Source organism: Balearica regulorum, chromosome 8 (assembly GCF_011004875.1).
Source record: "Balearica regulorum gibbericeps isolate bBalReg1 chromosome 8, bBalReg1.pri, whole genome shotgun sequence".
NCBI lineage: Eukaryota > Metazoa > Chordata > Aves > Gruiformes > Gruidae > Balearica > Balearica regulorum.
The window spans coordinates 27,597,786-27,613,057 of NC_046191.1; the positions used below are offsets into that span (position 1 = coordinate 27,597,786).

The window sequence follows — 15,272 nt, forward strand, 5'->3', positions numbered from 1 at the left end:
CTACTTGCTTGCAAATGACCAGAGAAACTATGTGGTGGGGGGCTGCTGAAACCCACATTCACTACCCTATTTGGGAAGGTTTAAGAGGACTTAAGTTAGACTAAACAACCACCTTTAAGGCCAAAATCTGCACCAGATGTTGACTTAGCAACAGTATCTTTGCACGAGCAACTCCAGAGTTTTACAAAAACTTCTTTGGACATGGAGCAGGTACAACACAGGACACAGGAGCAGCCTCAGAGCAATGCTGCCCTTCGGGGTTCTGAGCATTGATTTATGAAGTGCTCAAGACCCACCACATAAGTGCCTCAACACAGGGAGGGTCTCCTTGCAGTCAGTGGCTTAAAGCACAAATGCTGGCAAGCTGTCCATGACTTCCTGAGCAGCCCAGCAGCAGGCCCAAAGCTGTGTCACCACCCTACCTGGTGGACGGGATAATGAGGGACTCGGTCTTAGTGATCTTCCCGCTGGGTGGGAGCTTCTCGACAAACACATCTGGTGTAGGAAGTTCAGCTTCCTGGACCTCAGCTTGCTGGTTAGACTCCTGCAAAAACAGAGGGAAATGAGTCATGAGGAGCAAACTCTCCCCTCTGTCCACTGCCACAAGGGCTGGCAGGAGGCACCCCAGCTTAGCACTGGCTGGGGCACATTCAGCCTGCCCCCTCCAGACATGCTACTCGCTGCCAAAAGGGAGAAGCCAATATTGGCTATCTGGGGCTACCAGTTCCCAGCTCTGCCTCACAAGGCAGCTGGAGGTAGGAAAGGTGCTCAGATACGCTATTTGGAATAGGCAGTCTCCCAACTCAAAGCCAGGGACATGCCTCTTCATGCAATGCACATTAATTCAGTTTACCCAAATGAACTAGCAGAGAGAGAAAGACATGGGAGAAATATTTCAAACAGCATGTCCACAGTAGAGCAACTTGAGCTTTGGGATTTTTACTCCAGGACCAGTTTGATTTCTGCCAATTCAGCATGAAGTAATACTTCTGTCTGATAAAATGGAACAGCCCTGAGAATACTTTTCAGGACAATACACGTGCTCAGTAGCATAGTTTGGGCCAGCCTTCCTCAAATCAAGAGAAAGGCTGTTTAAACAGAAGGCCATGTAAAACATTTCAGTTTCAAAAGGCTGAGGCAAGAACCTCCAACAACTAAGGGCAGGAACGGAGCTCAGTATTATCTTCACTGCAGCTAATGTTAACTATATAGTTGTGTTGCACGTGCAACTATATGGATGGACACATGCTACAGAATGCAGTTCACAGTTGACACTCAAACTGCCAGGAGGAACATTAACAAGCATGTTTTCAACTTACATAAGAGACAGTATCAGAAATAGTGTCGCCTGCATGTTTGGTTCCAAGACTCTTTGTCTTTTCAGGCACTTCCACCTGCTTGAAAGGAGAAAAATCATTAGGAGGTATGGCACCAGCACAGTTTTCAGCCCGTGCTCTGGATCAGGCTGTTCAAAAGACACGCTTCTCTGTTTAAACACTGCACAGCTCTGCAAGATGACCAGGAGTGCTTCCTGCTCACACCAGGACTGATCACATTAGTGTGGGATGTGGCAAAGCAGTAGCCGATGCACAATACACACAGTAGAGGCAAATGCGTACCCTAGAATAGGACTGCTATTCTATGCACCTAATACGCACAGAATATCCCCACAAGGGGATGAACTGCCCCTCAGCATTCACTCCAGCCCCCGTGAAAAGTATCCCAACAACAGTAAGATAAAGTTTCCTCCAAACAGTGCCAAGGAGTCCCTAAAACTCCCAGGGAACATCTCCTGACAGTCATTTCAAGTGCACAGGAATCTGGAGCTATTCATACTGTTAGTAAGTATTCAATACATAACCTGAAGATGTACCCTTGAGTTAATATTTGCTTTAAAAACAAAACACCACAAAAAAAAAGGCAAACCAAAACAAACCCCAGAACAACCCCACCCCAAAACAACAAGCATGTTTTCTTAGCAGAAAATTCGTATCTCTGCATCCAAGTCTTTGGAAGAGGTTGGAGATGGTGCTTTAATTTACACATGCAAATAGAGACAGTGCAGGTCTGCTATCTTACCTGCAGATAGATAACCTTCTTGAAACATGACTTACAGGACTTGATGGCTCTCTCTGGCTCCTGATGCTGTGGATGCTACCAATTTCTGTCTGAGAGCTGGAGTGTGACAGTCCTTCAAAATAAGGTCTGAATAAGAAAAGCAAAAACAGTTTCTTATTATCAAAAACACTAACAGAGAAAGTCCACCCCATTCACAGCAAAGCAACACGACTGCTCCCTAATGGTTCCAGTAAAATTTATAGGCTATTTTTGAAAGGAGGGGGAGGTCTCCAGGACAGCAAGAGAAACCAGAAAGTCCAGGGACCCCTGCATAGCCCTGACACTGACAGATCCACTTCATCTAATGGATCCAACACGTCACCTGTCACGCAGCAGATCATACTTATAAAGCTCTTACCAGGAACATTTCCGCGCTCTTGCACTACACACCCAACAGCAGCTTTTGTTTCCATAAAATCCAGGGTGGGCGCATTGATCCAGCATTTTCCCACAGGAGAAAAGAATGCGCATTCACCCCACACAAGCAGTTGTGTCCTCACTACCCCAAGCACCAGGTGCAAAGTTTCACACTGCAATTCTTGTTTCAGCTTTGCAAACACTGATTTAACTACCTGCCATTCCAGACAGGGTCTAGCTCTTGACTGAAAGTAGAGTTACTGCCCCCAACCGATACTCTGCTCCTGCGGGTAAGTGACTCTTGGTGCTAATGCACATTTTATTTCCAGCTTGCATCTGGACTTGGCTGCCAGCCCTAGGATCCAATTACACATTTGTTCAATAAGATAAGGTAGCGTGTACAATCAGATTGCGCTTCCACGTAAGAAGGCAGCTCATCACACCAGGCTACAAGACTCAATTACAATTTAAGGAACTGATTTTTTTCTTGCAGGAAAAACCTGCCTACATCCATCAGCATTTATCACATCCCTTTCAAGATATGAACACAAGAACGGGACACAGCAAACCACAGAGTGTCTCCCCAGGACCAGACACAGGAAGTTCTTATTCCAGCAATCACATATCCCGGAACAGTTAGCTCCTCGGCTCCAGGGAATAGGACACAAGCTCTCAGTGCATACAGGACAACATTTTGGCTTTTTTCAAAGCAGCTGCTTACCACAAGATATCTAACTTTCAAATCCCTTCAAGGCAGGGCCTACGAACTGGCAATATATTGGGTCAAGCTCCAAACGCCTTTATAGGCCAGCAGCCCCATCACTTACCACTGCTGCCCCAGTCTATCCTTGACATCATCTGGCTCACTGATAGGAAAGAAGTCACTCCAGACTCAGAATCTATTCTTAGCCAAACTAGGTTATTCTACATTCATTAGAATATTGTAACACCTGGTAATTAGCCGGCATTTAGCAGATAGTCTACTGACAACACTGAAGGCCTGAGCATGCAACCACATGCCAGCTAGAAGCATGAGCGCAGCTCAGTCTCACGTTTTCAGTCTTTATTTGGCAGGGACGTCACACAGCTCTGTTAACTCAGGGTTCTGCATCTGCTCGAGACCCTGAGCCAGCCATCCCCAGCTCAGCTCCACAGTGCCGTGATTGCCCATACATCAGTGCCCACAAAAGCCAGTTCAGAATAGGCTTGCACGTATCTATGTGTGCTGCAGTCAGTCTCCACGGGCTCTGAGGACCTCCTTTGTTTCCTGCAGTTCTGCTTCCTTAATCCCTGCAAAGACTCTCTTTCCACATAGGGTCTTATCAGCTTTTCCAGAAAGACAGTCTGCCTTGTCCATCCCTGCCTCTACTTCTGCAGCTTCCAACCGCATCTCCTTCTGCTTTAGCACAGATTTCCTGGCTGTTTGTACCACCTCTTCAAAACACCTGTGTATGGTTTAATTCTACTGCCTGCCTGCCAGCAATTCCTATGGCTGTGCTCAGGTGGCAAAGCAGACAGAACATCTGCAAAGGGAACAAGGAAGAAATGAGACTAAAGGGAAGTTAGGAACCCTCACCCACCCACCCACCCCCAGCTCACAAGCAGTCATTCACGTTGTAACAACACACGCTAGGGTTCTGACACCAGGTCAAGAGGGGAAAAGCCAGAATGGAGGGGTAGGAATAGAAACATCTCATCCGGGCTCAGACTGTGCGTGGTATCTCTCTGGCCCAGTATCAGCCACCCCACACTTACTTTAACTTTGGCTTTGGAGTGCTCAAGACACTGTCATCGTCCTCCATTTCTGGCCCACTGTCACTGGGGTTCTCTATATCCAGTGTGTCATACAGAAGGTCCAAGTCCTCCTCCACCTCTGGAACATGCTCTGCCGGGTCCTGCTCTGAATCCAGAACCTACACGCAGGACAAAAGTGGGCATCGCTGACTCTGCTAGAGCCAGACTGATCCCACGTCAGCTGAGCTCCCCTGAGGACTGCAGCACAGCAGTCTTGGGAGTAAGATTCTGTTCCTAGTGCAAGGATATTATATCCAACAGAAACACTGAGTATATGAGAAGTACTGGTTTTGGGTCAAGTTTGTCAGTGTCTGGTTAAACAGGAGTTACCTATTGGACTAAGCATCCACAAACAAGCTATTAACCATAGATTATGTCCACTATTCAACCCCCTTTTATAAACAAAGCTTTAAAAGGCCCCTAAATGGAGTCCCAGTTTTCTTAGAAAAAGTACAGAAATGCAGTACTCTCAACATGTAACCTGTCTTGGGTTTTACTCAAAAAGTTGCTGTGACACCTCCTGATTTGATACCCAAGCAGGTAGAAGGGACACAAATGTCCGCAGGAGGCGCCTGAAACCTGGACAAGGACCAGCTGCCACCCACACACAAAGCCAGAGGGAACAGACAACTCACACAAAACTTGCACAGGTTGCTTCACGTACGCACCAGAGTAAACAGGCAGCTGCACACAGTTCAGAGCTTGTTTTTCAATGGCAGCTCCAGAAAAGCAGCAGGTCAGCTGGCTGAGACCTCAGCTATGGGTGCTGACTCTGCTGAGCTAACTTGGGAAGAACAGCAAAGCTAAGAGGACTGTTTGGAAGCATAAGGAAGCATGAGGAGTTACTCACTCTTTCCCACAAGCCACAAAATCAGCACATGGGCAGCCAATTGAGATGTTAACTATTTTTATATTAGATACTTAATGTTACACAGGTTTCTTGGGTTCTGGATCTCTTTCATTGTCAGCTCTGACCAGATGGCTGACTCTCCTGTGGATCCGCATTCCCTATCCAAGTTTTTCATGTCATTGCCTGGCTGTTCTGGTAAGATGATCAAACAGGCTGGGATTTAACTCCACAAGCAATATACGCCATAGACTACTTGCCTTTGAAAGGGTCAAAGATAATTTCAAAGCAGTCTGCAAAACTAATGGGTACATATGAGGTTGCCAAAATCTGGTTTTGATAAACTCGACCTAGAAAACGTTTGATGACATTTTAAAGTTGGCCCTCAACTCCATGCAAGGCCAGGGTGTAAGGAAAGGTCATCTCCACTGCAGACTTGAAAACAAAATTAAGGGAACTAGAAGGAAACAGGAGAGTGTTCCTGAAAACTAAAGCAAGGTGCACCAAGCAGTTAGAGGGCAATACACAGACAGGAAGGCTTACAGACTGAATGACTTACCTCGTCAGACACTTTAAACCTCTTCAGCAACGCCACAACCTTCTGTTTGAAGTTTTGTTGCTGCAAATCAAAGACACTTTTACATAAGTGAAGTGTAAGTGAACTGTTTTCTCCCAGTCTGCAAGAAGCCCATACACATCTGACACTGGTGCTCTAGCTGCTGCTTCAAATCAAACAACTCCTGGCACCACAAGTCTCTGCTGTTCTCATGTTAAAATCAGCTTTTCCATACCTATGATACTTTCTCTCCTGCATTGCAATGAACTTGGTCCCACACCACCAAGCATTATAAACCTGGCCCTGACAGATGGCACACCACTCTTGGTTGGACACACAGTGGATAACAAATTCTTTTATCTGCCAAATCACCTCCTGTACCTGTGTCATAAATTTCTGGCACACATTTGACAGTCAACTTTTCTGATTCTTAACAAGTGTGAGACAACACAGGCATCTACCCACTGACTCAAAGTACAAATGCGTTTTCTACCAACAAAGCCCTGTTTTTCCAGGAGTTTGCAGTTCATCCCGCCAGGTTCATTTATTTGACTAGCAGCACTGCTGAAAAGTTGTGGGATCTTGTCCTTAGCACTCACCTATCAGAAAAATGCTTTCTGAGTCTGATACTCCCAGATCCTGGACACAGCAGGCAACAAGTCCAAAACAACACAAGCCAAACTGCTGCACTTTTGTGTTTACTTGCCCCCAAGAGCAATCTCTTTCTTACAGGACCAAACAGCTGAGATTTGCCATGAGCTACCCAACCTTTCTGTCAGTGACCAACCTAATATGCATGCCCCGCAGCAAAGGAAGGTGAGAAGGGCCCAGGCATGAGTGCTGGTACAGATCATCTGAGGTGCCATCCCTGCGTCAGGAGGAAAGGGAGGAGAAAATGGCTGGCACCAGGCCACTCTTAGGCAAAGAAAGTTGTTCATGTGCTGGCTCTCCTGTATCTCACGTGAGCTCTTCTTGCAAGTCCAACTGCCTGCTCCCATTCTGGCCTCAGACTCTTCACACTGCCCCACACCTCCAAACCTAGCCCTTTACCTCTGACCCCAGTTTTCTGCCAGCCCCACACACTGGAGATTCAGTATCAGTTCAGAGGTCAGGGATAGAAAGACATCACTCTTGTTATGAGGAAACTGCTCAGTTAATGACCAAGTGGTGTATTTCATTCTGGCTGGTCACTGACTCTTGAAAACAATACTAAGAACACCAAGGATATGAACTAGCACGCTCCTGGTCTCATAGAAAGGATCTTTTTAGTGTCAGATTCAAGCCAAAATAGGGTTTATTTCAGACCTTACCAAAACATGGATTTCAGAAATAGCCTCACAGGTGGTACAATGATCTCCAAACGTACTAAGTCCACAAAGAAACCTAGCCCATCCTGGTGATTCTGAGTCATTGTCATCACAGATGTGCTTAAACACTTGTGTAAGCAGAAACCTGCATTATGGCGTGGTCAAGCACAACTCACTGCTCCACACAGAAGTGCAGCTTGGCAGGCATACGCATGCTCGCTGTGAGAGGGTGGATAGCCACATGCGACTTGCCGAAGCTTTCAATATCCAGCTACTTCTTTTGCCTCAGCACCACATGCACCTTCTCAGGCTTAGCTGTCAAGCTCCAGCCCCTGACTGAGCTACTTCATTTTGAAACCTTTCTACTGGCCTCTCCCATGCAGAGCACAATCAGAAGAGCCTCCCTTCACTTAAAGCTACTTTCAGGACTTATACAAGCATGGATCCTGCACTGGCTTCTTCACGGGGGTGGAATTTCATACACTTACACGATTTTTGTTGCTCCTTACCCTTGCAGCCAAAGGACGCTCAAGACAGCACATACACACACCCTGGACTGCCCCACTGCCTGAGCTGCCTGGTTTTGCTAGCTCCTCACGTGCTATGACTATGCTCCCAAGCTCTCTGCTGGGCCGGCATTTCTAGTACTGGTGCTCCCATAAGCCACATGCACAGCGCATCCTGGCCAAACCCCGTCAGTGTTAGTAAAACTAATTTCCACCGACCCTGGTTATGGACGTCGTTCTTACTATCGATCTCCGCTGCTTCTTGGGCTTCCCCAGCTCGTACTCATCATCATCCAAATCCTGAACAGAAAGAGGATTTCTGGGTTACCTTTGTGATTTCGGGACACATGAGCAGTTAATTGCTAAAAATGTGATGATGAACCTGCTGCTCTGTCTTCCAGGCATCTGCCATAATTGCAGTTATGATGGCAGAGGGAAAAGGAAGTGAACCAGGTCTGCAGAGAGCCAGGAATAACAGCTAGGAGAAGCAAAACAGCCCTAGTTCTACATTCAAGGAACAAGGATAGTCACAGCCCCACATTTCAGTGGGTTCCTGTCTCAGTACCCTCCAAGAGGTGGAAGGCAGGTGATGCCAGAGTCTGAAGGCAAACAAGACCCAAACTCAAAAGCATCTCACATCTAGCCAAGGGGCTTTCCGTAAGGACCTATTTTGCAGAAGGTATTAAAGACTAAAGACAGACTCAGACCCCACTGGCCCTTTAATTACAGCTGGAGATCTAGTTGGGCTCTTGGAATCCAATCAGCATTACAGAAGCAATCAACTGAAGCCTTAACCATTAAGCAGAGAAACACACAAGGATGCTAATGTTTTAGTGTTTAAAGGCAGCTCAAATCCAAACACGTGAACAGATAAATCACAGCGTGGTGGAAGAAATGGGTTACTGTGCAGGCCTTCTGCCGCTGCAGCTAAACACTTGGTGACAGTCTCGCACTGTCATGGTTTAGCTAAAGAAATAGGCTTTTAGTTTCAAGCATGAGCTGAGAGTGTACACGCTCTACTGAAGCTCTCACAGGGAGAAGCCATGCCCTAAACAGTACCTGGCCCTGTACGGCATCATCACTGGCCTCCTGCTCAGAAGAGAAGCTCTCGTACTCTTCCTCGGAATAGTTGTCTGAAAGGGAAGGAAAGAGGGGAGAGATCCTGTGAAACTCCTTTAAGGTGAGGGGACAATCTCATCTCAGGAGCAGAGAAGGCCAACTAACAGTCACAAATCAAGAAAGGAGACACACAAGGAGATGCTTGCTGGTTTATCTAGAATCAGTGAGATGGGAACTGCCTGGAGGTAAGTAACAAGGAGAAACACATCTAATGGGAAGAAAGGACCAGCATACAGATAAGTTTCCTTGAAACACCACCCCCTTTTACCCTGGAAAGAACCATCTGGTCAACAGCAGCAAGTGAAGACATTTCTCCACAAGGGAAATTACTTTTCCCCCCTAACATGAGCATAACTGGCTTAAAGGAGCAAGTAAGACATCTCTGGAGAGTCTAAATCCTTCACTGACACTTCAGGTGAGCTGCCTGGCCTCAGGCAACAACACACAACACCACTTGCCTGCACTACCTTCAACAGGTCACTCTTCTAGCAGTGAGCAGAAGGTTGGTGCCACATAAAAAGACTGTCACAAATAGAAACCAAATGACTTCCCTATATGGTGCACATCACCATGGATTTACACTCATTAAACTAGGCCATACTCCACAGCAAAACATGTTGCAGGTTTGCAGGTATCATCTAAGTTAATGAGATTTATTGTAGACTACTCAAAGGAAAAAGAAGTTGGAAGAGTAGCTTAAATGCGAATCTCCTGAATACAACACTGTTAGCCAGATGAGAAGCTACAGGTTCTACACACACCCACCAGTAATGCTGGAAGAGCGTTGGTGAGAACGCAGCCAACCCTTGCTGGATGGCTCAGGCCAGGTGTGATATGCAGGAGAAGCTTTGACAATTTAATCCCCCACTCCTGTCACACTCCCTTCTTAACACAGCAACAGGTTTGCAAAGTGAGTTTTCTTTGCATTCATCAGTTATAGACACAGCAACCTGTGCAAACCAGTTCTCATTGTCCCAGGAAGCATCTCAGCCCAGGTGGGGTTTAACTCCAGCTAGTTCAGGAAGACACTGGACCTCAGAGCATGTGGTTGTACTCTTACCTGTAGACTTGATTTTCTGGCTGGCCTGCATAGTGCTGTCTTCATGGTCAATTGGCTGACTTGACAAGGAGAAGATCCAGATTTCTGCTACCTTCACTGCAGCCTCTTTGATGTTGCTGAAAAGGCTCAGAACCTGGCCACCTTCTGTTGGGTGCTGCATGACCTGGGACAGAAATTAAGCAGTACAAATCTGCATTTAAATGTATTTAAACTTACATAATTTGCATACTACAGGAATTATTTATGTTAATAGAGTTACTCCACATTTCCAGGCACAGAAGCAAGTCAACACCCTGCAACTACAGGAGCCACTTGCAGGCAATACACAATGCTAGTTGAGATTTTATTTGACTACTAATGGGAGTGATAGAATTAAAGAAAAAGCATTCTGAGCTCAACAGCTGATTAGCTCATCCTGGAAGCACAATACTTGACTGCCTCAGTACTATGTATTTGCTTCCATGATACAGTATTGATTTGAATTATCAAGTTACCAATCTTCTCAACACCTAATTAAGGAACTTAATTTTGCGTTAAAGCCCAGCAGAAGAGCCAGTAAAGGCAAAAATCCTTGGTGAGATACAGATGCAAAGCCCTGTTCCGGAGAGCTGGCACCTGAATCTCAGAGGAGCTGGCCACCCCAGAACAATGAAGCAGTGGGTCATGAAAAACAAGACAATGGTGGAGGCAGAGGGACATCTCTGTGTGGGTTTCTCCTTCCTTTGCCACTCACAGATCACAGGACTCTCCCTAGAACCAAAGACTTACATTCTTCTCTTGCCCCATAGGAGTCAGAAAGCGCTTCCCACGTCTACACCTCAGCTTTCTAACACACACCAGGCTGCTCTGGCAGCTCCTCACGTGGCTTTAAAAAGACCTGAGCTGATGAGGAACATACGCCCCCCTGCTCTTAAACTCTGCTCAGACTCGCAACTCCAATTCATTGCTTTGTTTCAACAGCTAAGAGAAGGGGGTTTTTGTTTGGTGGGTTTTTGTTTGGTTGGTTTTTAAGAAATGTGTCACTGCTGTTTAGGGGTCATTATACTATAAACTGCAAAGGGAGGGGAGGAGGCTTGTAATTTTTTTCCCCTGAAGTCTTCAATTTCAAGTCTTTCAATTCCAGATGAGCTGGAGAACAACTATTTCCTAACACAGTGAATCTTTGAAAATTCTTGACCTTCTAACCTCAGTCAGCTGATATTACAAAAAGACATAAGAAAAACCACACGCAGCAGCAGCAAATGCCCAACACTTAGAAGTTCACTGATGGGTCTAATTAATGGGCCCACATGTTTTCTGCCTTACAGCAGTATTTAATTTCTAGTTCTTAAACAAATCAAACATGGTACAGAAAAAGTGTTAGCTACAACACCACAAATCAGAATTTGGCCAATTCAAATGGGTAGTTCACCATTTCCGGCAAGTCTAAGGGAAGCTGAACTCACACACAAGGAGTGGTCTTACTACTGTATTAAATAATTCATAATTAACTTACCACAGCCTAACACTAGCTTATTTTGGATGGAAATGATTTGCTGACAGAATGCAGTCTGATGAAAAATACTGGTATTAAGCTGAACTTGCTACTGCTAAACCCATCTCTAAATACTCAGACACAAACAGCAGAGATTAAGCAGGGCATGAAATAACGAAGCATGGAGCTAAGCTATTCAGAAAGCCTCAGTGAATAATTTATCCATATTTGATTCCAGCATTAATTTTATCATTTACTCCTCATGAATAGAACTCCACCTAAATTACCAACAGCCATGAAATAAGAATTGCAAAAGGTGTTTCAAGCAAAATGAGAGAAGCTACTTCATCCTGAACTCTCATACAGCGGCACACAGAAGCACCGCAAACCTTGCTTTAACTTTAACATTTCTTAGAGTTGGAAGGCTTGCCCAAGTGACCTTATCTGTCTTGTTCTGCACCCTAACTTTAAAAAAACTACACAACAACAAAGCCCTAACAAGGTAATAAGCCTTGTAAAAGCTTTCGCTCTCAAGATACTATCTAGAAAATGTCCAATATTATTACTCAGTAGTAAAATCTGTTTAAAACATTGCCCTGTGAATACTGATTACAATTATTAAGACAGCCATATGAAATCCTGCCAGGTACTTCTGAATAAGGAAAGTGACAACACTGGGTTTAAAGAGAAGGGAAAACGTCCACCTTTGTAAACAGAGATCATGTCAAATGCTGCTCACCTCAGCCATGTTGATAGACCCCACAGCCAGAGTCTTGTAACCTAAAATGGTTCGGTTCTTGTACCGCTTCCGCCGCTGCAGCATGATCTGAAGCTTGTTGCCTTCTCTCTTCAAGAAGTGAGGGTACTGTGGTTGGAAATATAATGGAAAAGTTTATTACATCTCTTGACATTATCTCCCAAGCTGCCTGCTTCGCAAGTAAACTTCATTCCTAGGGATTAACCCTGAGGCTTTTAGAAGTGTGTACAGCTAACTCATGCTCAGTGGACAATCCTTTATTATCCCAAGGAAGCCTTCATCTCTGCCCAAATAATTCAGCTCTGGGCTTTTGTTTCCCCAGCCAAGCACACTGAACACACAATCTAGGGGCACAGAGGAGCTGTTCAGTCTGGGAAGGCCTGAGCCCAAGTCCCATTCTAGAGAGATGAGCAGTCTCTAGGAGATGCTTTCACCAGCAGCTAGACAGAGGCTGCCCAGAACCGGAGCCCCAGAGGGATGGCCGGGGCACAGGCTGCCCCTGTGCAAAGAGCGGTCAGTGGCAGGACAACTGCAGACCCCTGCACTCTCGGCAGGACACGGTCTTCCCTCCAGCACAAGGACGCTTCTCAGCGTTTGACCCTCTACTGCTCACGTTTAAGAGGTTATTGTGCTCTGAATGGCAAGTGAAGAGAGGCGCAGCGATGAAGACGCCAAGGATTTGCCGATACCTTTTTTGCCTAAGCATGGAGACCTACATGGTCACGCAATGATCCTCTCCAGGATGATGTTGTCTCCTTCAGGCACGTGGCTCTTGCAACTGTCAATGTTTTCCAGCATTAACACTCTCAAACTTCTATTGCTTAAAGTGGTTGTATTTTAAGTAGTTAAGAAAAATCCTGTCCTATTGCCAAGCTGTGTTGCAAAGACATAAATGCTTCCAAGACACGTTCCATAGAAGAAAATGCATTTGTTTATATATCACCCAAAAAACTCCCCGAGAACAGAGAGGTTCTGAAGTCAAGGGGAGACTATCAGGGAAAGAGTGGGGCTAACCACGCTATCTCAGCTTGCGCTGCTCATCTGCACAGAGTATGAGTGCAATCAGGCCCTGCTTTCTGCCAGGATGCCCACCAGAGCACTGACAGACAGGCCCTAGGGCCCAGCTCACCGGCTGTGGGCAGAAGCAGCTGTGCAAAGGAAGAACAATCTTCAAGAAAAGATACAGCAGCCACCTGACCAGGTAGCCGAGACTCATCTTGAGAAGACAGGTGAATGGGACACGTGCTCCTAATATACAAAACACATAGCACTAAGTAACCTGCAGACAGGAGAACCTAATTGCAGAAATCCCAAACAGGACATTCCCAAGTGAAGGATGCTTCTCTCACAGCCAACACCTACATATTATTTTTTTTTCCCCCCTCTTAGGACATTGTGAAAAGAACTCCCTGCCTATCAAAACGTTTGATAAATACAAATGCTGAGTACCACCAGAAACCCCGAGATATTAATTTGCAGTCCAGAGCAAGCCTGACTGCTACACAGAGAGCTGGGAGCAGTGGCTACACAAACAAGCAGAATACTAATTAACTGATTGCTCTGCAAGGGTGAGATCTACTGTGCATTGCACAAGGAAGCAGCTGTGTAGAAGAGGAACAGCAGTCCACGCCATTAAAAGACAACCTCAAAACACACCTGCATCCAGACACACAGAACCTGTGACTTTACAGATGTTCAACATCCGTAAACAAGGATGGAAGAAAGGTATTGGGGGGAAGGGGCAAGAGGGGCTCAAAAAGCCAGAGGCACCTTTTGCATTCAAATCTACTGTCTCCCTGCCTCCGAGGCCCTTCCACATGTTAGAAGGACAGCAGGGGAGAGGGACTCCTTGCTCTTAGCTCAAGGCACCTGGGCCACACCAAGGCTGCTTAAGTACAAGCCTGCAACTAAAGTCCAAAGTCATGCTTGGTCCCAGGCCAGCTTGATTTCAATGTGTACAAGTTTTCAGGGATTAAACTGGACGGCTCAAGTCCACACATGTGCAAGTTTCTGTTTTTCAAAGGTGTGCTGCCTGGAGGCCTCTGATGAGCATTCAAAGACATGACAAAAGAAAGCTACAGAGACACTCAGGCCATTCAGCTCCTCAGTTAAGATCAAGGGCCTCTAGAAGAAAAGCCAAGCGATTTTCATTGAACAGTCAAGCTATTTTTAACATCTGCCATGGTTTATCAACCCTACAGAACAATTCCAACCAAAACTTTTCAGTAATTGTCAGTCCATGACAGAGATTGGAGAGGAAAACCATTTGGCTCAAAACATTTGAAAACAAGACTTTTTGAGGAAGCACCAAACACTCCAAGGCACCTTCAAGGGGTGAGAAGAGGGAGCCATCACACACACTGGAACAGTGAGAGTCAGGGCAAGACATTCTTTCTGAAGCCCCAGTGATGTAATTCCTTTCATCTGGAAAGGTTTACTAGATTAAACACAGGAATTAAGTGTTCCAGAGAGCTGCGACGTTGTGCTTGGAATACCTGGGGAATTTCACTTGATCCTGTGAAACCCATGGAGGGTCAGGAAAAGCAGGCATTCCAGCAGTAAGGGTGATGGTAGCTCACCTGCCAGAACGACTACTGCTGGGCTAACCCTAGCTAGCAAGGCGAAACAGGATCGGACACACCAATAACTCCAGTCTTATCTCAGCTGTGTAACAGAGCAACAGGAAACTCCTCCCTCTGTTTGAGCGGAGGTCTGCCAGACACAATGGGCTGCTCGCTATTATGCCAGCCTGCACCGTCACCTTTCTAGCTTGGCTCTGACAAGGAAATGCTCTGTGCAAGGGACAAGAATTTCACCCAGGAGAAGCAGCTGAGAAGGCAGTGACTGTGAAGATACAATGGGCTGCAAATCCAGACAGCTAGCACAAAGCAAGGCATACAGTTTGAAGAGTTGATATCAAGAGTGTGATATGGAGATAGTGGCTGCTGCAAGACACTGAGACCTTCTTGTGCTGTGACATCCATGTGCTTTTACTTTGTGGCCCATCTCCACTCTCAAATATATCCCAGGCACTAAATTCAGCCTGTATCTGGCTTAAGCTACAGTTGTTAGCTAGGAGTAACTTCCAGCCATCATCCAATTAAGAAACAATAAAAGCTGTCATAAAAATTCTGCTGTGCCATTTCAGGAAGGCTTCCCAGGCCTTACTGCATTCAAGACCACCAATCCTTCCTGCAGTCAGAGACCAGCAGCACATCTCTGCATTAAGCTTGCTCACCTCTTCTGAAGGCTGTCACGGACATTGCTCTCCCCTATTCTGGCTCAATTCCCAGCTCCTTCAAGGGAAATGCTCTGCATCCTGCTGCAGCATTGCTCTGAGTCCGAGAAAAAAACCCCACATTCCCAATGACTTCCAA

The 15,272-nt window shown here is 45.9% G+C and overlaps 1 protein-coding gene across 7 annotated transcripts in view; it reads right to left on the reverse strand.

Moving 5' to 3' along the window:
* Positions 1-15,272, reverse strand: part of PACS2 (phosphofurin acidic cluster sorting protein 2) — a 79,818-nt gene that overhangs the window by 29,689 nt on the left and 34,857 nt on the right. For 2 of the 7 annotated variants that reach the window (XM_075760234.1, XM_075760232.1), the window contains exons 4-12: positions 11,878-12,003; positions 9,665-9,827; positions 8,545-8,618; positions 7,729-7,785; positions 5,676-5,735; positions 4,231-4,388; positions 2,115-2,205; positions 1,320-1,394; positions 423-544 (exon numbers count right to left, since the gene is read on the reverse strand). In XM_075760234.1, coding sequence (XP_075616349.1) covers positions 423-544; positions 1,320-1,394; positions 2,115-2,205; positions 4,231-4,388; positions 5,676-5,735; positions 7,729-7,785; positions 8,545-8,618; positions 9,665-9,827; positions 11,878-12,003 — 926 coding nt within the window. Of the gene's footprint in view, positions 1-422; positions 545-1,319; positions 1,398-2,114; positions 2,206-4,230; positions 4,389-5,675; positions 5,736-7,704; positions 7,786-8,544; positions 8,619-9,664; positions 9,828-11,877; positions 12,004-15,272 lie in introns of all 7 variants that reach the window. The other 5 variants (XM_075760230.1, XM_075760229.1, XM_075760228.1 and 2 more) reach the window with 3 other exon arrangements.